At 41.8% G+C, this 22,933-nt stretch overlaps 1 protein-coding gene across 9 annotated transcripts in view; it reads left to right on the forward strand.

Annotated features, from left to right (window-relative positions):
- Positions 1 to 22,933, forward strand: part of nedd4l (NEDD4 like E3 ubiquitin protein ligase) — a 103,730-nt gene that overhangs the window by 58,602 nt on the left and 22,195 nt on the right. For 4 of the 9 annotated variants that reach the window (XM_034191471.1, XM_034191472.1, XM_034191467.1 and 1 more), the window contains 10 exons: positions 3,215 to 3,265; positions 5,671 to 5,732; positions 7,974 to 8,073; positions 12,043 to 12,197; positions 12,549 to 12,684; positions 12,793 to 12,972; positions 13,126 to 13,203; positions 15,094 to 15,153; positions 20,084 to 20,221; positions 20,933 to 21,103. In XM_034191471.1, the coding sequence (XP_034047362.1) occupies positions 3,215 to 3,265; positions 5,671 to 5,732; positions 7,974 to 8,073; positions 12,043 to 12,197; positions 12,549 to 12,684; positions 12,793 to 12,972; positions 13,126 to 13,203; positions 15,094 to 15,153; positions 20,084 to 20,221; positions 20,933 to 21,103 (1,131 nt within the window). Of the gene's footprint in view, positions 1 to 1,814; positions 1,851 to 3,214; positions 3,266 to 5,670; positions 5,733 to 7,973; positions 8,074 to 12,042; positions 12,198 to 12,548; positions 12,685 to 12,792; positions 12,973 to 13,125; positions 13,204 to 15,093; positions 15,154 to 20,083; positions 20,222 to 20,932; positions 21,104 to 22,933 lie in introns of all 9 variants that reach the window. The other 5 variants (XM_034191470.1, XM_034191464.1, XM_034191466.1 and 2 more) reach the window with 3 other exon arrangements.

Here is a 22,933-nt window from a genome sequence, read left to right on the forward strand (position 1 = left end):
GATTGAATCACGTGTGCTTGCATGAGCCAACCTTGAACCTTCATGCGCTGTTGGTTGCGTCATTTGCTGGTAAGCAGCCTTTGTGTGAGGATGGATGGAGTCTCTCGTCATTTTTTCTTTGCAAGGAAAATGGCGGAACGACTGGAGCAGCACGACTGCATCACATTTTGCCAGAAACTTGGCTACAGTCAGGTGGAAACCATTCGGATTATTCAGACGGCTTTCGGTGACGATCCTATGGACATCACACAGATTAAGGAGCGGTACAACTGGTTTAAAGACATCCGCACAACGGTGGAGAGCGAGCCACGCTCCGGGCAGCCATCAACATGCTGAAATGACCGGATCATTCCAAAGTGAATGCTGTGGTGATGTGGGGCCGTCGTGTGACTATCCAAGAAATTGTGGAAGAGGTGGACATCAGCACTTTTTTGGCACATTCCACTATGACAGAAGATTTTGCCATGAAAAGAGTTGCAGCGAAATTCATCGGCACGAAGCTGAAGGCACAGCAAAAGCGCCTCCGTGTTGAAGCCTCACAGGACATGTTGTAACATGCCCAGCTCATCCACAATTTCTCCGATAGTCACACGACTGAAAAGCCACCGAAAGCTGTCTGAATTTTCCGAATGGTGGAAGATTCAAATCCATCAGGTTTTTGAAAAAATAAAGGTCGGATACTTTTCTAACAGACCTTGTATATATATATAGTGTGTGTGTGGAGCAACAAACTATTTGACACATTTTTGCTACAAAGCAAATGGAGGGAAGTGGGTTTACTATGGTAACTGACTTATGCAGATTTGCTGGGCTCTAGATCAGACAGTTTTCTAATGAGCCGTAGACGTTGTGCGACTCATTACTTCGGACACTGTTGACACTTATTACTGAACTGCTGTTTGCTGTTGATTTGCTGTGTACTGAGAATTGCTTTTGCAGAATGAGTGTCGCTCAGTTAGGACCTGGCAGTGTGTACTAACTTTACTGTTATGCAGCTACTTTTTACTCTAAGTTGGAGGTCGGAACTTCCTGGTTGAAAATTCCCAATTCTGACCTCCAAAGCATTCCAGCTGTCTGATCAAACGTAAACAAGAAAATTGTCCAAAAAGTGCTATCACTTTAGTAATCAACATTTATGCATAAATGTTTGCTGATAGCATGAAGTTGATTAACATTACCCTTATATCTGACCACTGGAGATCTACTTTGCCTTAAATTCAACTTCATTACCAGTGTGGACTTTATGTCAGACAGCAGAGTGAGTGACCCAGGTCTGAGAGACCTTTTTGAAGCTTGGTGAACAAATGTGCTCCATGCAAATAGCTGAAAGCATGATTGCGCCTTCATTTTCCTGCCAATGTGGCAGTCATAACTTGGGGATATTATGACGTCAACTCCCAGAGATCAGTTCACTCTTTTAAATTGCTGAGTACGTGTGCAAGCAGTTACTGAGTTTCATTTTGTTTGCAAACCAGAAACTGTTCCTGTGGTAAAACTACAAAGTAGTGCTCCGACTTTAATCTTAAGCTGCATGTGTTTGTAGTGGTAATATTTTGCACTGTTTATTTTCACAAAATTGCTCATTTGTTTTGTATGATTCATGTTATCACAGAAGACGGGGGTTCTTTTTGACAAGGTGCCCTGTTTAAAATTTAAAAAAGTCTCTTTTGTAATAAAAGTCAGGTGTTAAACATTGACCTAACAGATGTATTAGACTTCCTGTGAACGCGCCCTTGCCTGTGTCACTCAGACCAGTGCCTACACCAGACATCACTGGTAGTCTCATGTCTAAATCAGTTCTGTCCCACACACAGGTTTCAACAAAGAACGGGCTTTTCCATTTTGGACAGGTAATCTTTGCTCCCATCTGGGTGCTGCTGTGTATCTCAGTCATTCATCAGATCCCCAGTCCCCCCCTTTCCTCTCAGACTACATTCATTTTGACAGTACGAGCAAATCTGTGGATTTCCAGAAGGCACACCATTCCTGGTTCTCCCGTGACTTCTGTCCTTTCTGCCCCCACCTCTGTTTGGCCGGCTTCTATCTGGTGGCAGTTGATGTTATTTTTCCTTGCCGCGTTCACGTGTTCTTCTCCCGTAAAACCTAAACAGTCCATACCCAAACCGCAGACTGAGCGTTCTATGTGGACACCTGTACAAATCTGGTCATTGGTAGCAAAGATGGTAGCAGTACCACCTGATGAGCCGAAAGCCAAAGTGTAATCATTTCAGTGGAAAGTAGTGGTACGCAGTATGAAGTACTACTCTTTGAGAATTGCAGATGTTCACAGGTGTTCATAAGTAAGGCTCACTGTTGTTTCTGGTTGGTTATTCCTTTAAATGTAAATCTTTGCCTTGTTTTTTAGGGGTGGGCGATATTATGTAAAATTAATATCACAGTATGTTTCACGTTTTAGACAGTGGCAGTATTATATCATGACATTTCTAGTGTTGCATTGTAAGAGCTCTAAAATAATTGTCATATTTCAGCAAGCGTCTCAGCTGGACTGTTTTGATTTTCAAATCTTCTCCATCAGTGTTAAAATCTGGATGAAGGATTTTTAGTTTTGTATTTAACAGATTTGTGGCATATGTCCATGAGTCACACAACAGATTCACAGTTTAAAAATATTTCCATGACTGTTATGTCAATGTGAAAATTACTTTCTAGCCAGTTAGAGCTACAAGAAAAGTATTTGTGTTTTGACTCTTGTGTGGAGCTCAGCAGAACAGGTGGAAGGAAAACCCAGTCTTACTGCTGATCAGAGCTGCTGACGTGCCAAAATGATTGATTTCCAAATTGATGGATATTTGGCTTTATTTTTTATTCTTTTGTTGGTGTCATTTAAAAAAAAAAGTAGTGGGCAGTGGTTGTCCTGATTTCTTACAGTGGTGATGGTATTGTGCAGTCCATGTCATGATGCACTATTTCACCGGTGATGACTGACACCAGTGTACCGCCCACCCCTAGTGTCTTTTCTGACATATAAAAAACACACACACATATATATATATATATATATATATATATATATATATATATATATATATATATATTCTGGTGGGTTTGTTAACTTTGTGGTTTTCCCTTCTCTTTCCCTGCTGGAAAGTTGACACTGGCTATTCCCCAGGTGGATTCAAAAAGCTGTTCCTTCTAATCTTTATCTGCTGATTTTTATTTTTATTTTTTTTTCCCCTTTCTCACACTTTCATAGACCAGAGATGATTTCCTGGGACAAGTTGATGTTCCTCTCAGTCATTTGCCGGTGAGTTATGAGCATGTCTGTGTGTGGTCTGTCTGGAACTTAGTGTTTTAGTACGCAGCACTTTCTTATCTTTTTTTTTTTTTATCTGCTTGAATGACCTCTGAAGGTCAGGCACAGCCTGTGTGTGTGAGTCTGTCTTGAGTGTGAGAAAGTCCCATCCTCACCCGTACAAAACTGTCATCAAACACCTCTTGGTTGGTAGTGGAAAGAAGGCTGTCTCTAATGTAAACAGAGGCTATTGCCCTTAAGGGGAGCTACTCTTGGAGCTACTAGAAACAGATTACGAATGCAGCATGCTGACGTACAACAGATTTTTGAAAACAATAATATGTGAAACTGCTGTGCTGTTTGGTAGTCATACTCTAGCTGAATGGCTGCAGTATGAATTATGGCGTTGACAATCACCAAGTAGATGTACAGTCTAACGTGAGTCTCTTGAACTTCAAAACCCAATTAAAGGTGTGGGCATAGACTAGCTATGCCTCACGAAGGTCCTTAAAAGCATATTACAAAAAGTTGATAAGGTTAATTATTAATGTTTTGGTTGGCTCCCAGAAGCTTTATGAATTAGTAAGAAATATTAGCCACAACTGAGTCGCTTTTGAGAGAAGACCTCAGTAGATGGGATGCTTGTCATTTGAACAAATGATGCATAATGTGATGTTTTACTTTTAGTCACAAGCATGAATATGCTAAAATTAGGTTTTTGCAGACCATGTTTTGAGTTTCATCTGTCAGTTCAGTTAGTTTTATGCATGACTGTTTAAAAATTAGTCTTGTTAATTAGACTTGTGTTTAGTCATCTGTTTCTCTTATGTGATAGATATTTTCATATTATACTCTTATGAGTCATTAGGTTGGTCTTGCTGACTCATTGATGGGACTATTGTAGACTCTCTTTGTAGGAATGTAGACTACTTTAGTACAGTAGTGTTTTATGTGCAAGACAGTGTGAATCATTGTGTCAACTCATGGACCAAATCACTTGCACAATGATAGGGTGCATCAGCCTTCATTTGTCCATTCATTTACTTTCTGCCAATTCTGGATTGCAGTGCCAATAGACAAACAGTTCAGCCCATGCCTCCCTATCCTTGGACAAGTCCTCCAGCCCTTCCTCGGGGATCCAGAGGCGTTCCTAAATCAACTGGGAAATATAATTCCTCCGGTGCCGCCTCCCATTTCCACTACTTGTATTTGTGACCTTGTGGTTTGGTCATTACCCAACGTTCATGACCATAGATGAGGATAGGATCATAAATCAAGAGTCTCGCCTTCTGGCTTAGTTCTTTCTTTGCCACGGTGATCCGGTGCACTGTCAACAAGACCTCAGATGCAGCTCCGGGCCGTCTGTTCTCGTATTCTACTTTACTCCTACTCATGAACAACACCTTTAGATACTTGACCACCTCCACTTAGGGCTAGTAGCTCCCCTCTGATCTAGAGGGGACAGTCCACTCTTCTGACAAAGGCCCGGGTCTCAGATTTGCAGGCTATGATCCTTATCCCAGTCTCTTCACACCCAGCCTCAGACCTGCCCAGTGCACATTGGATGTCATTGTCAGATGGAGCCAACAGAACCACATCATCTGCAAAAAGCAGAGATGTAATTCTTAGGTCACCAACCTGAACACCCTCTAGTCCGGGGTGGGCAACAAAGGCCAAGGCAGTGCAGGCTTTCCTGGGAACCAATCACCTCAGCAGGTGGGTTTGCTGATGAGCTTCCTCCCTCAACATAAACACCTGATCATCAACAAAATCACCTGCTGAGGTGATTGGTAGCAAGGAAAACCTGCAGTGTCTTGGACCTTCATGGCACATGATTGCCCACCCCTGCTCTAGTTTCTGACAGTGCTTTGAAATCATGAACAGTAATGGTGAAAATTGAGGAGTAGAACTGGTGGAGTCAAACACCTACCAGGAACAGGTCTGATGTGATGCAGAAAATGAGGACACAGGTCCTATTTTGGTCGTACTGAGACCAGATTGTGCTTTGCAGCTATTCCAGTGTGCGATACTCCTACAGCACCACCCACAGGACCCCGTGGGGACCTGGTCATACATCTTTTCCAAATTCCAAAATCAGTTTTCAACATGCTGGATAGTCTAAAGATTATGGCCAAGTCTAATCTTGTTTGCTGTAGAGACTTCATTTTGTAGTTGGAAGCTAACAATCATATTCAGTGATAGTTACCTTAAAGAATAATTAGTGTTGACAGCTTTCATCAAGTCAGAGAGTAGCAAGTGATTGTTTTGAATTATAAAAATAAAATTCTACTATTCACTGTGTAGCAGGACAGTCTCATCTTCCCATACTATATTTATGCTGATACTCTGACATACTGTGCTTGCTGTATTTTTCTTGCTTTGGGTTTGATTGCTTACTGCATTCTCTTCATATGCAGACGGAGGACCCTGCAATGGAGCGTCCTTACACATTTAAAGACTTCCTCTTACGGCCCAGAAGGTTAGTTTGTTTTGGGGGGGCTGTTGTTACATAATTTTTGTTGTTGTTATTTTGTTACATACACTCAACAAAAATATAAAAGCAACACTTTTGGTTTTGCTCCCCTTTTGTATGAGATGAACTCAAAGATCTAAAACTTTTTCCACATACACAATATCACCATTTCCCTCAAATATTGTTCACAAACCAGTCTAAATCTGTGATAGTGAGCACTTCTCCTTTGCTGAGATAATCCATCCCACCTCACAGGTGTGCCATATCAAGATGCTGATCAGACACCATGATTAGTGCACAGGTTTGCCTTGGACTGCCCACAATAAAAGGCCACTCTGAAAGGTGCAGTTTTATCACACAGCACAATGCCACAGATGTCGCAAGATTTGAGTGAGCGTGCAGTTGGCATGCTGACAGCAGGAATGTCAACCAGAGCTGTTGCTCGTGTATTGAATCTTCATTTCTCTACCATAAGCCGTCTCCAAAGGCGTTTCAGAGAATTTGGCAGTACATCCAACCAGTCTCACATCCCCAGACCACGTGTAACCACACCAGCCCAGGACCTCCACATCCAGCATGTTCACCTCCAAGATCGTCTGAGACCAGCCACTCGGCCAGGTGCTGAAACAATCGGTTTGCATAACCAAAGAATTTCTGCACAAACTGTCAGAAACCGTCTCAGGGAAGCTCATCTGCATGCTCGTCGTCCTCATCGGGGTCTCGACCTGACTCCAGTTCGTCGTCGTAACCGACTTGAGTGGGCAAATGCTCACATTCGCTGGCGTTTGGCACGTTGGAGAGGTGTTCTCTTCACAGATGAATCCTGGCTCACACTGTTCAGGGCAGATGGCAGACAGCGTGTGTGGCGTCGTGTGGGTGAGCGGTTTTCTGATGTCAGTGTTGTGGATCGAGTGGCCCATGGTGGCGGTGGGGTTATGGTATGGGCAGGCGTCTGTTATGGACGAAGAACACAGGTGCATTTTATTGATGGCATTTTGAATGCACAGAGATACCGTGACGAGATCCTGAGGCCCATTGTTGTGACACATCCAAGAACATCACCTCATGTTGCAGCAGGATAATGCACGGCCCCATGTTGCAAGGATCTGTACACAATTCTTGGAAGCTGAAAATGTCCCAGTTCTTGCATGGCCGGCATACTCACCGGACATGTCACCCATTGAGCATGTTTGGGATGCTCTGGACCGGCGTATACAGCAGCGTGTACCAGTTTCTGCCAATATCCAGCAACTTCGCACAGCCATTGAAGAGGAGTGGACCAACATTCCACAGGCCACAATTGACAACCTGATCAACTCTATGCGAAGGAGATGTGTTGCACTGCATGACGCAAATGGTGGTCACACCAGATACTGACTGGTATCCCCCCCAATAAAACAAAACTGCACCTTTCAGAGTGGCCTTTTATTGTGGACAGTCTAAGGCACACCTGTGCACTAATCATGGTGTCTAATCAGCATCTTGGTATGGCACACCTGTGAGGTGGGATGGATTATCTCAGCAAAGGAGAAGTGCTCACTATCACAGATTTAGACTGGTTTGTGAACAATATTTGAGGGAAATGGTGATATTGTGTATGTGGAAAAAGTTTTAGATCTTTGAGTTCATCTCATACAAAAGGGGAGCAAAATCAAAAGTGTTGCGTTTATATTTTTGTTGAGTGTAATTAATCAGACAGCCAGCATAAGCTTTGATACTCTCCAGATTAATGCTTTTTAAAGGAAAGAAACTGACAAACAAGCTCATTTCAATCTATATGTGAATTAAACCACACCTGCACCTACTTTCCATCATGCCACAAGCAAAACAAACTTTTTTTTTTTTTGATTGACCTGTCTATCAGAGTTCAAATTGCATTTTAATTTGGAGATTTGCAAGAAAATGTACATTTGTTATATTATGTTGCCACCTGGAAGGTATGCCGTTAATCCACTCACTCGACATTTTCAAAGCATAAGAATTGACTGACAAGTAAATGGTAAACCTTGATGCCAGTAATGTAAATGTCTTAGGATTGTTGTTAAATGTTACTAGTTCATATTGCTACTTCTAGATGAAGTCTGGATGATCAAGTAAACTGGTTTCAAATAGAACAATGGCTGGTGTAGTGGCTCAGTGAGCTTTAATATCGGATACTTGCCATGACTGTCATCATATTTGTTGTGAGTGGCATCTCTCAGGGTGCATGCCACCTTTGTATTCTATTCATTGCTGTTTTCCTTCCAGTCATAAATCCAGGGTGAAGGGTTACCTGCGTCTCAAGATGGCCTATCTGCCGAAACAAGATGGACATGAAGAGGCTGGAGAGATGAGGGAGGAGGCAGAGGTTTGGCTTTATCCTTGATGCTTGATGATTTACGAGTGCTAATGGAAGTCAACTTGAGTTTGGCTTGAGCCAAGAGGGGTCTATTCTAATTTACTTCATTCTGCATTACCCAAGCGTAGCACAGAACTTGTAGATGAATTTGAATATGCTATTTTGGACTAAGAAATGTAAGCGTGCTTTATAGATGCTTCTTTTTAAAAATTATTTTCCCTCAGAAGTCAGGCAACATCTCCCTGCCAGAATCTCCAGACAGTCTTTTCCAGGTCGATGTCTGCAAAAGTCATTTGCAATGCTGCCTCTTATTTGGAGAAATAAGAGCTTCTCCTGACGTTCTATGTGGCTATGCATGGCTGTGTGCCCCATTTGTATGGATTGGATGGATGGATTGCTTCCGTGTGTGTGTGTGTGTGTGTGAGAGAGAGACAGAGAGGGGTGTAGAGTACGTGGGTGCTGCACATTTTCAGACAGTGAAAAGATTCACAGACAGAGTGTCATTGGCTCGACAAAGCACCAGATGAAATGTCACTTTACTAACCTCAGTGTTCCCACGATGAAAAATTCCAAATATTTTACACTCTGGATTTCTTGACTGTTAATGTTGATCTTAAAAATGTCGTTATTATTAAAGAGTACCCACTATGGCTATTCACCCGTATATAAAAGTAGTTATTTGCTATGATTTCAGTGCGACATTTAGTTGAGTCTAAATATCCTGTGGTTGAAGATATTTCCTATTGTTGTGAACTTGTTCGCGCATATGGCAATAAAACGTTTGATTCTGATATGTCAGCTTGTCAGTGAGAAATTAACATGAGCAAATGTTTAGACAAACAGCAGGATGTCCTGTAATACTTGAACTAGCCATTTAAATAGAGCCTTTTCTGCCAACAGGTTATGGGCTCTGTTCTGGTTCATACACTAAATTTTAAGTATTTGGACCAAAACTAAACCGATTCAGAACTTGAAAATCAATCAATCAATTCAATCAATTTTATTTATATAGCGCCAAATCACAACAAACAGTTGCCCCAAGGCGCTTTATATTGTAAGGCAAGGCCATACAATAATTACGTAAAAACCCCAATGGTCAAAACGACCCCCTGTGAGCAAGCACTTGGCGACAGTGGGAAGGGAAAAACTCCCTTTTAACAGGAAGAAACCTCCAGCAGAACCAGGCTCAGGGAGGGGCAGTCTTCTGCCGGGACTGGTTGGGGCTGAGGGAGAGAACCAGGAAAAAGACATGCTGTGGAGGGGAGCAGAGATCAATCACTAATGATTAAATGCAGAGTGGTGCATACAGAGCAAAAAGAGAAAGAAACACTCAGTGCATTATGGGAACCCCCCAGCAGTCTAAGTCTATAGCAGCATAACTAAGGGATGGTTCAGGGTCACCCAATCCAGCCCTAACTATAAGCTTTAGCAAAAAGGAAAGTTTTAAGCCTAATCTTAAAAGTAGAGAGGGTGTCTGTCTCCCTGATCCGAATTGGGAGCTGGTTCCACAGGAGAGGAGCCTGAAAGCTGAAGGCTCTGCCTCCCATTCTACTCTTACAAACCCTAGGAACTACAAGTAAGCCTGCAGTCTGAGAGCGAAGCGCTCTATTGGGGTGATATGGTACTATGAGGTCCCTAAGATAAGAAGGGACCTGATTATTCAAAACCTTATAAGTAAGAAGAAGAATTTTAAATTCTATTCTAGAATTAACAGGAAGCCAATGAAGAGAGGCCAATATGGGTGAGATATGCTCTCTCCTTCTAGTCCCCGTCAGTACTCTAGCTGCAGCATTTTGAATTAACTGAAGGCTTTTCAGGGAACTTTTAGGACAACCTGATAATAATGAATTACAATAGTCCAGCCTAGAGGAAATAAATGCATGAATTAGTTTTTCAGCATCACTCTGAGACAAGACCTTTCTAATTTTAGAGATATTGCGTAAATGCAAAAAAGCAGTCTTACATATTTGTTTAATATGCTCTTTGAATGACATATCCTGATCAAAAATGACTCCAAGATTTCTCACAGTATTACTAGAGGTCAGGGTAATGCCATCCAGAGTAAGGATCTGGTTAGACACCATGTTTCTAAGATTTGTGGGGCCAAGTACAATAACTTCAGTTTTATCTGAGTTTAAAAGCAGGAAATTAGAGGTCATCCATGTCCTTATGTCTGTAAGACAATCCTGCAGTTTAGCTAATTGGTGTGTGTCCTCTGGCTTCATGGATAGATAAAGCTGGGTATCATCTGCATAACAATGAAAATTTAAGCAATGCCATCTAATAATACTGCCTAAGGGAAGCATGTATAAAGTGAATAAAATTGGTCCTAGCACAGAACCTTGTGGAACTCCATAATTAACCTTAGTCTGTGAAGAAGATTCCCCATTTACATGAACAAATTGTAATCTGTTAGATAAATATGATTCAAACCACCGCAGCGCAGTGCCTTTAATACCTATGGCATGCTATGGATGGTTATGAGTAATTTTTTCTCTAATAGTTAAAATTTTATTAGCAAAGAAAGTCATGAAGTCATTACTAGTTAAAGTTAAAGGAATACTCGGCTCAATAGAGCTCTGACTCTTTGTCAGCCTGGCTACAGTGCTGAAAAGAAACCTGGGGTTGTTCTTATTTTCTTCAATTAGTGATGAGTAGTAAGATGTCCTAGCTTTACGGAGGGCTTTTTTTTATAGAGCAACAGACTCTTTTTCCAGGCTAAGTGAAGATCTTCTAAATTAGTGAGACGCCATTTCCTCTCCAACTTACGGGTTATCTGCTTTAAGCTGCGAGTTTGTGAGTTATACCACGGAGTCAGGCACTTCTGATTTAAAGCTCTCTTTTTCAGAGGAGCTACAGCATCCAAAGTTGTCTTCAGTGAGGATGTAAAACTATTGACGAGATACTCTATCTCACTTACAGAGTTTAGGTAGCTACTCTGCACTGTGTTGGTATATGGCATTAGGGAACATAAAGAAGGAAACATATCCTTAAACCTAGTTACAGCGCTTTCTGAAAGACTTCTAGTGTAATGAAACTTATTCCCCACTGCTGGGTAGTCCATCAGAGTAAATGTAAATGTTATTAAGAAATGATCAGACAGAAGGGAGTTTTCAGGGAATACTGTTAAGTCTTCAATTGAGTCTAATAATAGATTAAATGCAGTGTTGAGGCTGTCATTCTCAGCATCTGTGTGGATGTTAAAATCGCCCACTATAATTATCTTATCTGAGCTAAGCACTAAGTCAGACAAAAGTTCTGAAAATTCACAGAGAAACTCACAGTAACGACCAGGAGGACGATAGATAACAAATAAAACTGGTTTTTGGGACTTCCAATTTGGATGGACAAGACTAAGAGTCAAGCTTTCAAATGAATTAAAGCTCTGCCTGGGTTTTTGATTAATTAATAAGCTGGAATGGAAGATTGCTGCTATTCCTCCGCCTCGGCCCGTGCTACGAGCGTTCTGGCAGTTAGTGTGACTCGGGAGTGTTGACTCATTTAAACTAACATATTCATCCTGCTGTAACCAGGTTTCTGTAAGGCAGAATAAATCAATATGTTGATCAATTATTATATAATTTACTAACAGGGACTTAGAAGAGAGAGACCTAATGTTTAATAGACCACATTTAACTGTTTTAGTCTGTGGTGCAGTTGAAGGTGCTATATTATTTTTTCTTTTTGAATTTTTATGCTTAAATAGATTTTTGTTGGTTATTGGTAGTCTGGGAGCAGGCACCGTCTCTGCGGGGATGGGGTAATGAGGTTCACAAACTGTGACTCTCTTTTGATAATATCCCTGATTACAGTGGGTGCAGTCAGAACAGGTGGAAACACAGCATCAAGGTTCAAATAACGCTGAACTACACTGGTTCAAAAAAGGTGTAAAATGTGTAACTGTGCTTGTGTGCATGCAGCAGTATTGTTGCTTGTAGAATTGAGGAAACAAGTGGGGAAAAAACATTTCTGTTTCAGGTTTGGGATGAGTCTGTGGATTCTGGTTCCCAGCGAGCCCAGCATCTTTTGCCCCCTTTGCCCCCAGGCTGGGAAGAGAAAGTGGACAACCTGGGACGTACCTACTTTGTCAACCACAATAACCGAAGCACACAGTGGAAACGGCCCTCGAGCATGTACGGCTAATTTTCTCTTATTGTATGTTTTTTTTGTTTGTTGTTTTTTTTTTTTTTTTTTTTTTTTTTTTTTTTTTGTCTGTCAAATTCATTCGCCTTCCTTATTTTTTTTTTCATTTAATGCAGTGTAGCTCCTGTACCTGAATTAAATAAATCTTGCTTTTTAAGTGGGAACATGATACTGAATTTTTAACCAATCTAAAATTTTGTTAAATTTTAGTTTAATTTAAATTAGCTTGTTACAGAATGTCTTAATGAAATGTTTTCCTGGGGCTCACTTTTATGTCCTAGCAATAATTGTGCGAGTTAAAATTGACCTGCTTCACTGCTATACCACAACCTTTTCTTTAGAGATGTAATTTCAGAGACTGAGAATGACAACCAACAGCGGCAGATTAACCAGGAAGCCCACCGCGTTTTCCGTTCAAGACGCCACATCAGTGAAGACCTAGAAAACGAGCACCTGGAGCACAGGGAAATGAACAATGTTAGCAAGACCTCCATATCCAAATACAGATACACAGCTCTATGAAATGTTGGGGTCATGCATATGAATCAGTAATTGTATCTTTTGTTCATCTTGTTGCTTTTGTAGTCCTGGGAGCTTATTACAGAAGAGGAGCCTAACGACAGTTCTCTGCTCGGCCCATCCTCTGTGGTGACACCGCAGCACCCTTCAACACCAGTCAGCCAGGAATTCTCTGAAGATTTAAGTTTGCTGCTGTCGCTCACGGCAGATACCAACGGAGAAATCCCAGGACCCAGCTCCGATTTGGTTAGAATTCAACACTATCATTTTTTACTGTGTCCTTAATTTTTAAATTACACCACATGTGAAGGTGTTACTGCAGACAAATGTCATCTATCATTACAATGCTTATTTTGAGTTGTTAATGATTTCCATTTTCCTTGCTTCCTTTTCTCAAAGAGCCAACTGTCAACCAGACTTCGCTCATCCAGTATGACTGATGGTGTTAGTGATCAGGCCCAGGCTCCTCCTCTGATGGTAAATACTTGTAAACCTTCAGATTGTTCTGCATTGTGATGACTGTTTTTTATTTTGTTATTTCTTGTACTACTTACATCCTCGGCGTTATAGTCTAATGCCTTAACCTGGCAAGTATTGCTGTCTTGTTCACCTTATTCTCCTTTGGCATGCGTCAGTGCTTTGAGAATGTACTGCACACCAACTCAGCACCTCTGCTCTGTGTTTAAAAGTTCTACAAGTGTTGCTAATGCGTTGCCTTTGCTTCTTTGGCTACACACCATATGTTCCTTTCTTCTTGCCTCTGTAGGATTTCTACACAACCTTTTGTTTTACCTTTTTGTCCCAATGCTACAGTCTGTTTTTAATGTTTTACTATCAGCTGTGCATAATGTGTCTGAGAAATAATGGAGAAAAAAAAAAAAAGCTAATGTGCCAGCACAGTAACTCGAGATGACCTATGCCCTTGAAGCCATTAGCAAGGAAAGTAGCATTAAGGACACAGTCAGTCAGGTTGGACACACCCTAGAGGGTGTTGACTCCTACAATAGCTTCAAAAAGGATTCAGCTGATGAACCTATCACAAGAGCTGGCATGGTCTGTTGTACAGTTGAGAATACAACTTTGTCAATCCAAACACAAATTAAGCCTTTACCTTGAATGATGAGTGCCCAAGACCTAGACAACTCGAGGCACATTAGGAGCCTTCAGAGGGAAAATGTTGTTGCTTGGCTTATTTTATTAATTATAAGTTGAAATAGTATTTCTCAAGTGCTCATTGAGGAAAAAACAGTTTGTCATGACAATAAATGGCAATTTTCTAATTTGCCTTTTTCTGTTATACATGCATTTGGTGATTCATGTGTGAGTTTGTCTTGTATAAACATATTCATGACTTCTTGGCTTTTCAGCTCTGGGAGCCTGGAGTATGGGCTTGTGGTTCATTATGTACATTGTGTGTGTTATAGACAAAGTCACCACTAAGTGTCTTTCAAATCTTGGCACAATTGATGTCCAAAGTCAGCTTACTTAATGTGAATTCAGAGTTGACTTGAAACTTGTATTTTGAATAGTAGTGTCAGGACCTGAGAGCGTTACCTCGGATTCATGATATACAGATCAGTGTTTCAGTACCAGCTGAATTACACAGTATAGTATTAAGTAACTCTTTGTTTTTTAAAAAAAAAGCTATTTGTTCTATTTTATTCATTATTTTTTTTAATCCACATATGTGAGATTCAGCCCACCTTTGTGAACATCAGCACAGTAACTCACTGGTGTCATTAACATTTTCAGGATATAGGATGTGTGCAGTGTGTGTGTGTGTATGTATGTATGTATATATTCAATCTATAATTATGTGCTGCTTTATTATAACATTTTCTGAGTTGCTTTGACATTACAATGCATTCTTGGGGATTTTAATGTACATTTGAGTGAAATGAATCAATGTAATAAGGTTTGCTGCTCTGACCATCTTGATTGCTTTTCTTTGCATAATTATTAACCATATTTTAATCAGAAAATGTTACACTGCTCAGTGATTTGAGCAGCTGAATGTATGATTGACTGCTCCCTAACGTTTTCTAAACTTTTATCTTGGTGAGTAATGAAGTCAGCTGATCACAGTTGCACTTGCTGTCTAGATATTTTCTGCTCCTTTCCACTGACTATCCACCCCACAGCTAGTCTCCTCTTAATTTTACAATCACCACTCTTTCCCCCAAAGCCCATTACCACAGAAATCTATTTGCTTCACTCTGCACCTCCTCAGAGAGCATATCCTCACCTTTTGTCCATTAAGGTTTTCACAAATCCCAATTTCTCTTTCTGCTATAACTTCCACCCTGGCAATGAAAATATACTGCTACTGTTAACTAAAGGAAGTCTTCCCCTGTTATCTACCACCAGCAGAATTTCCAGACCAGAAGACTGAGAGCTCAAACAATCACAGGTGGTGAGGAGCCTATGGTAATATATCAGTTTATCTTTTACTTCCCAGATATGTCTTTAGGTGGGCTTTCAAATAGTGTTGGAAACCCATGTAGCCACAGAAGGACATTTAGCATTTACAAATGTTCCTCCAAGCATTAGCACTGTATGCGTTGTTGGTTGTCTTCATGTTTTAAAATGGCTTCATAGCCATGAAATTAATATGTTCATGTAAGATATATTCTCATTCACTCACTCATCTTCAACCGCTTGGATCAGGTGCAGGGGCAGTAGCTCCAGTAGGGGACCCCAAACTTCCCTTTCCCATGTCACATTAACCACCTCTGACTGGGGGATTCTGAGGCGTTCCCAGGCCAGTGTGGAGACGTAATCTTGCCACCTAGTCTTGGGTCTTCCCCAAGGTGTCTTCCCATCTGGATGTGCCTAGAACACTTCCCTAGGGACGCACCTGGGAGGTATCCTTACCAGGTGCCCAAACCACCTCAGCTGGCTCCTTTCAACACAAAGGAGCAGTGGCTCTACTCAGAGTTTCTCACGTATGTCTGAGCTTCTCACCTTATCTCTAAAGGAGACAACAGCCACCTGTCTGAGGAATGCCATTTTGGAGTCTTGTACCCACGATCTAGTTCTTTCAGTCATGTTCCAATTGTCTTGACCATAAGTGAGAGTAGGAACAAAGATTGACCAGTAGATGAAAAGCTTTGCCTTTTTGCTCAACTCCCTTTTCATCAAAATAGTACGGTAAAGCGAATGCAATACCATCCCTGCTGTAATGATTCTCCAGCCAATCTCACGCTCCATTGTCCCCTCACTCGTGAACAAGACTCTGAGGTACTTAAACTCCTTCACTTGGATCAAGACCTCATTTCTTACCTGGAGTAGGCAGTCCATCAGTTTCCTGCTGTGAACCATTTTCTTAGATTTAGAGGTACTGATCCTCATCCCAGCCGCTCCACACTCGACTGCGATCCAACGCAGTGAGAGCTGGAGGTCCCAGGCCAGAAAAAAAAAGCAGTGACGAGACCCTCAGCCCACCAAACTAAAGACCCTCCTCCCCCCAACTATGCCTCATTTTCCTGTCCATGACTGACTATCACAAACATAATTGGTGACAAGGCGCAGCCCTGGCGGAGGCCAGCCCCAACCAGAAACGAGTCTGACTTACTGCAGAGCACCCGAACACAGCTCTTGTTTTGTAAGTACAGAGATTGAATGGCCCGGAGAAGGGACCCCTCAGTCCATACTCCTGCGGCATCTCTCAGGGTACCAGAGTATATGCCTTCTCCAAATCCACAAAACACATGTAGACTGGATGGGCATACTCCCAGGCCCCCTCCAAGGGTCCTTGAGAGTGGAGAGTTGGCCAATTGTTCCACGGCCAGGACGGAACCCACATTTTTCTTCTTCAATCTGAGTTTTGACTATCAGCTGAACCCTCCTCTTCAGCACCCTAGAGTAGACTTTCCTAGGGAGGCTGAGTAGTGTGATGCCCCTGTAGTTGGCACACACTCTCTGGTCCCCTTTTTTAAGTATGGGGACCACCAACCTAGTTTGCCATTTCTTTGGCGCTGTCCCAGACTTCTTTGCAATGTTGAAGAGACATCTAGTTCAAGACTGTCCTTTCACACCCAGAGCCTTCAGCATTTCTGGACGGATCTCATCAACCCCCAGGGCTTTGCCACTGCAGAGTTGTTTGAGGACCTCAGTGACTTCCACCAGGAAAATTGATGGTTATCAATTCAGCTTCCAGCTCTGCCACTACTACAGAGGGTTCTCCAGTCTAATGCAGGAGTTCCTCAAAGTGCTCCTTCCAGCAAATCATTACCTCCTCAGTTGAGGTCAGCAGAGTCTCATCCTTACTATACACTGTTTTCCTCTCCTGAGGTGTGGCATGGTCATCCAAAAGCACCTTGGTGCCGACCAAAAGTCCTTCTTCATAGTTGCTCAAGAACCCCTCCCACACCTGCTGCTTTGCCTCCCCCGCAACAGAAAGTATTGCCACCCTTTGGGCCTGTCAGTACCTTGGAACTGCCTCCAGAGTCCTCTGAGATGACAAAATGCTTCTTTAGTTGGACAGCTTTCCTGACCAGTGGTGTCCACCATGGTGTTCCAGAGTTACCACCCCTTGAGGCCCCAAATACCATCAGTCCACAGCTCCTTGCTGCAGCTCCAGCAATGGAAGCTTTGAACATTGCCCATTCTGGTTCAGTGCCCTCAGTGCCAGAAAAGCTCCGCTGGAGGTATGAGTTGAAGATCCCTTGGACAGTGGACTCCTCCAGACATTCCCAGTTCATCCGCACTATCTGTTTGGGCTTACCAGGTCTGTTCTCCAAGTCCTTTTCCATCCTCTGATCCAACTCACCACCAGATGGTGATCATTTGGCAGCTCTGCCCCTCTCTTCACATGAGTGTCCAGAACATGCAGCCTCAGAACAGATGATACAATTACAAAATCAATCATCAACCTTCGACCTAGGGTGCTCTGGTACCATGTACACTTATGAACATCCTTATGTTCAAACATGGTGTTCATTATGGACAGTCCATGATTAGCACAGAAGTCCAATAATAAATGACCACTCATCATCAGGTGGCTCCATGACAAGCCTGGCCACTAGGCACTTGCTGACATGCCCTGTCCAGACGTGTCTCCAGATGGGGGGCCCGGGCTACCTCCAGGATGGGTCACATTCTCTCTGCATCATTTGTCCATGTGGAGGTTTTGTGAACCATTCTTAGTCTGGTCCCCCACTTGAGACAATTTGCCATGGAAGACCCTATCAGGAGCACGGAGGCTCTAGACAACACAGCTCTCAGGTTGATAGGGACACACAAACCTCTCCACCACGATAAGGGGATGTTTCCTGGAGAGGAGGATATATTTCTTTCTGAAAAGTGCAGCTCAAGTATTTGACCAATAAATGTATAAATAGAAATGTTAATGCTCATCTTTCCTGGTGAGCTATTTGAACATTAAAAGGATCGGTGTAAAATGGAAGCTCACAGAGCCAGTTGTCACAAAACATGCATTTTCTATATTTAGTTCCCTGAGTTGTTTTGCTTTTCAGAAGTGCTGAGATAGGCCAGCAGATTTTCTGGCCTTGGTCTGTCTCTGGTTACAGTAGTATGTTTGTATGAGGTGAGAGCACAGAGAAGCAGTTTAACTGTGATATTTAGTAATAGCGTTGATAACAAGCCATAAATCAGCATTGTTATACATGCTCAATATTCAATGTTGTTCAATCGACATACAGTCAGGTACATAAGTATTTGGACATTGACATGTAATGTCATTGAGTTGTATGTAATTTTACCTCTGTACAACACCACTATATAAATTTAATGACCAGTCAAGAACAGTTTGTTTGTAGTGTAGAGTTTCAGCTTTAATTTTTGGGGCTTACAACAGTATCACATAAACCACTTGGGAATGAAAACAGTTTAATACACAGTCTATCCACTTTAAGAGGACATTAGTAGTTGGACAAACTAAATATATGATTTATTGTTGATCAAAATTAGCACTCTTACAACCGTTTGTTTTTTAACCAACTCCGGCTGGAAACATGAACATTTCCAAGTCCCTGAATATGTCCCAGACTTCATTTACATCTGTCGTTAATAAAACCATTATGGTACTGTGTGGTATATCTGCCTGTAGCAGGTAGTTCTCAAAAACTGAATGTGCAAGAAGTAGACAGGTGAGGGAAGCCACCAAAATGGCTATGACAAGTATGAAATAATTATAGACTTCTGTGGCGGTGATTGAATATATTATACATAGTTCAGCTTTTGACTGTTGACCAGTTACAGCATTATGGTGAAATAAAACAGAGTTTTCACACAAGAAAACCAATCATGTCTAGACTGGAATGTCCCATGTGTCTTCTGGCAAACTGTAGATGAAATTTCACATCCTCTCTTTAAGAAGTCTTCTTTGTGTCGCTCCATCATGAAGCTTCATAACTGGTGCTACAACAAGCAAAGGTTTCATGATGTACCGTTTTTCCAGTCTCAGCCACAGAAGCTTACAACTCCAATTTGTCTCTCACTTGTCACCTTCCTGTACACTTAGTTTTGAGTACTGCCTACTCCAGACAGATTCAGTGACTTGGACATGATCATGTATCCATCTTCTGACTTGTCTCAAGAATACGGCTATAAAAGTGATGATTGGTATTAGTTGTAATGTTTAAATTTTTTTTTTTTTTTTTTTTTGTCAAATTACTTAATAGGCTGTGAAAATGGAGGGACTGGGTGTAAAATGTCTTGCAGTTCCTAAATGGTTAATGAGATGCTTTTGTTAAACCCCTTGAATTAAAGCGGAGAGAACATCCTGATTGTCTCGCTTCAGCTCCACTGCGGCGGTGTACAGAGGGAAAATTGCAAATTTTCCACATACGTCTGGACGTGACTATTTATTTCACTGCGGTACTTTAAGGAAGCTGTCATGTTTGCTTTGTGATTGTTTGGTTTACTAATCGAGTAACCTGTTATGCCACAAGAAATGAATGAGTCACTCAACAAAGGAGTAATGATCTACATCGCTTTCCCACATGGTGTTTATTTTAATAAAACTCTGTTTCATCATCTTCTGTTTGTGAATTTCCACTGGCTACATTATCAACTGTTTATTTTGAGTAAAAATCCAGTTTGTGTTGCTGAAACTGTTTTGTCACTGCTGTGTAGTTACAATGGAAAAACTGCTTCAAGGATCCCTATGTGGGATAAAAAATAAACAATGTGGTATGTTGGGAAAATAGTTTAGTTTAAACTGCTTGTCACCGTCACTCCTGTTCTCCTGCACACATACAGTTAGTACCCTAGCTCACTTCCTGTGCCTCTGACAGACATTTTAAAATATTTGGAGATTCCCGCCATGCATTCTAGAGCATACGGTCCAGTAATACTGATTAGTTGTCTTTGCTCTCTCTCCACAATCGACCAGTCTCCATCGGCGACTCCTTTCGCCTTGACCACAGCTGGCCTGCCCGCTGGATGGGAGGAGAGGAAGGACACCAAGGGAAGAACTTACTACGTCAACCACAACAACCGCACCACTACTTGGACTAGGCCAATCGTGCAGGTACAGCAGGTCTGAAGCCTGGCAGTTGAGCTGGCTGGACTCAAATGTATCGGACTAAACCCCTGGCGTGGCCTTGTTATGATCCGTGTGGAGGATCTCTACCTCTGACTTCCTGTGTTATTCCTCTGTGATTAAGATACAGTTGTGGATCATCAAATGTCTTTTTCTGTCTTTCCTGTTGTCTCCAGCTTTGTTTTGTGCAACACCATGTACACCTTCGTAAACCTTGCATTGCAGTGCGATCGCCTTTCTTTCCACATTTCCATTCTGTTGTTACACTTGTCGCCTGTCCCAAATTTCTGGGAATGAAGATGCTTCAGATAACCAACTAGAAGACAGTTTGCTGAATGGGGCTGATAATTACATCTTATTTTAGTCTTAACACTGTCAGTTATACTTTCACTGTTTGTTGCCTTATTCTCTTTAATCTCTTGCTGTAAAGGGAGTGTGCTGTCAGAGGATCCATGTCATTGTTTTTCTTACTAACTAATGGCGCAGACCACAGCATTGATCTCTGATTGTTAGAAGGAAGCAAAAGTTTAGTCATTAGTATCTTAACAAAAATGAATGTCCTGGGTGTATGTATGAGCCATGCTTACACATACAAATCTTATATCCTGATTTTTCCACTGCAGGTAAAGATTTGTGGCGTTTTCTTGCTCACCTTATTCAGGCTCCACTTAACCGCAAAAGTGCTGTTTTCATTGACAGCTGACTGAAGATGGAGCCAGCACCTCTGCAGCAGGAGCAGGATTAGCCTCAGCTTTGCCACCTGCACCCGCCACCTCCTCCTCCGCCTCCAGCAACCACCTCCATGAGCCCCAGGTCCGACGACCTCGTAGCCTCAGCTCCCCTACTGTCACCCTTTCCACCCCCTTGGAGGTGAGAACTTGGCACTTGAACTGCCCAGCTCTACCGTACCAATGTCCGTTTCCTTTTAACTGTCTAAGGACTGCTTATTTCTGTCTCTCATATCTAATCTGTACTGGGCATGTGAATCTCATCACTGACTATGATTTGATATGTACCTCGATACGATACATATGGCGATACATGACGATACGATGTGATACGATTCACCTCTGTTCCGGATTGGATGAGATTTGATATGTATATGATCAGTTCCTCACAATGCGATATGATTAGGGATGGGTATTGATAAGATTTTATCTATCAATGCCATTATTGATTCTGCTTATCGATCCGATTCTTTATCGATTCCCATATCAATACCTCTTGTGAATTTGCTAAAAGTAGGCTTTACAAGTTTTCTATGTCAACAACATTTTATTGGTCTTAAAGTAAATATGAAATTGGTCACTGGCTCCTTGATCTCTGGACAAAAATAAAAATCAGTAGAATCTGTACATGGTCACTGGATCCTTTATGTACATGATGGATCCTTGATCTCTAGATAAAAATCTAGTTTTTGTCAAAAACATTTCCTTTCAGATATTGCCAGAAATGTAACGCCATAGACTCTGAGCTGAGCTCTTACAGCCGACTGCGCTGCACGTCAGGATGTAATTCATAAAAAACCGCAGGATGTCTCAATTTGGGGAAAAAAACCTGGGTTTGGTTAGTTGTAGTTTTATTATAATGTTTTGAAAGAGGTGTCATTTGATTTAAAACGGCGATTTGCTCTGAAGTTATTAATTCCGACTGAAATCTGTGCAGCTCTTTGGAGCTGCACACTTAGTCCCACAAAACAGGATATTATTATAATAATTATATTTTCCATTACCTGATGGACACCTTCAGTTTTCACATCAGCTGGTGCTCACGCCAGTGCACTTGCTGTTTCTGAAAACCAGCGAACAGCGGGTCGAAACGCTGCTTCGTTGCTTCAAGCAGACTGGCTGCAGTCTGCAGTCCACATAGAGAAATATAATTTTCTCGATAAACAGCCTCCAAAACAACAGCCGCTCCGGTGTCCCGAACCGTCCGTGGTACATTCAATGTGCCTCGGAAAACAATCGATGCAGGCAGGCAGCGAGCAATGCAGCACGATTCAACCCATCATTTGAATCGATGCACACTGAATGAATTCATGTACTCGCATTGCACACGTTTGTATCTAGATATTGATGTGTATCGATTAATCTCCACATGCCTAGTCTGTACACATCTGTCCCCCTCCCCAACTCCCAGTTTATCCTCATTGTATCATTGCTTCCACCACTCTGTGTGACCAAAGGATGATGCCTAACTGATCCCATTTGTGCATGCATCTGCATTTATAATCAATTTCAGGATATAATAGTGCCTTTATCCCGTATCTTTCAAGTTTGTTCGGTCGTGGCGCTGCTCTTTTCTTCTTGTGCCTTCCAACTCTGTGATAACGATCACTTTATTTGACTAGTCTTCTCATCTTATTTTCATTTCAAAGATATCCACGGACAAAAAAGTGGCCGTGGATGAGCAACAAGCGGTCGGAACAGCAACATAAAACTCACCAGCCAAACTTTAACCACCAAGATGCGTTCAGGCTCAAGTGATTGCAGACATTCTTCCTCATTAGCTGCAGCCTCCGGCAGCATTCAGTGTTTATAATTACTGTCCATATTTAATAATGATAAAACATACCTAAGGGGATTTGTATTTGGAGATTTTCACACACTTGGCTGCATCATGAATTCTTGACAATGTCCTCTGTAGTTCATGCTAAGTCAGATTGGCTTTGTAATGTACTTGTGACATTTTGCATTGTAT

This window comes from Thalassophryne amazonica, chromosome 17, assembly GCF_902500255.1.
Source record: "Thalassophryne amazonica chromosome 17, fThaAma1.1, whole genome shotgun sequence".
Lineage (NCBI taxonomy): Eukaryota > Metazoa > Chordata > Actinopteri > Batrachoidiformes > Batrachoididae > Thalassophryne > Thalassophryne amazonica.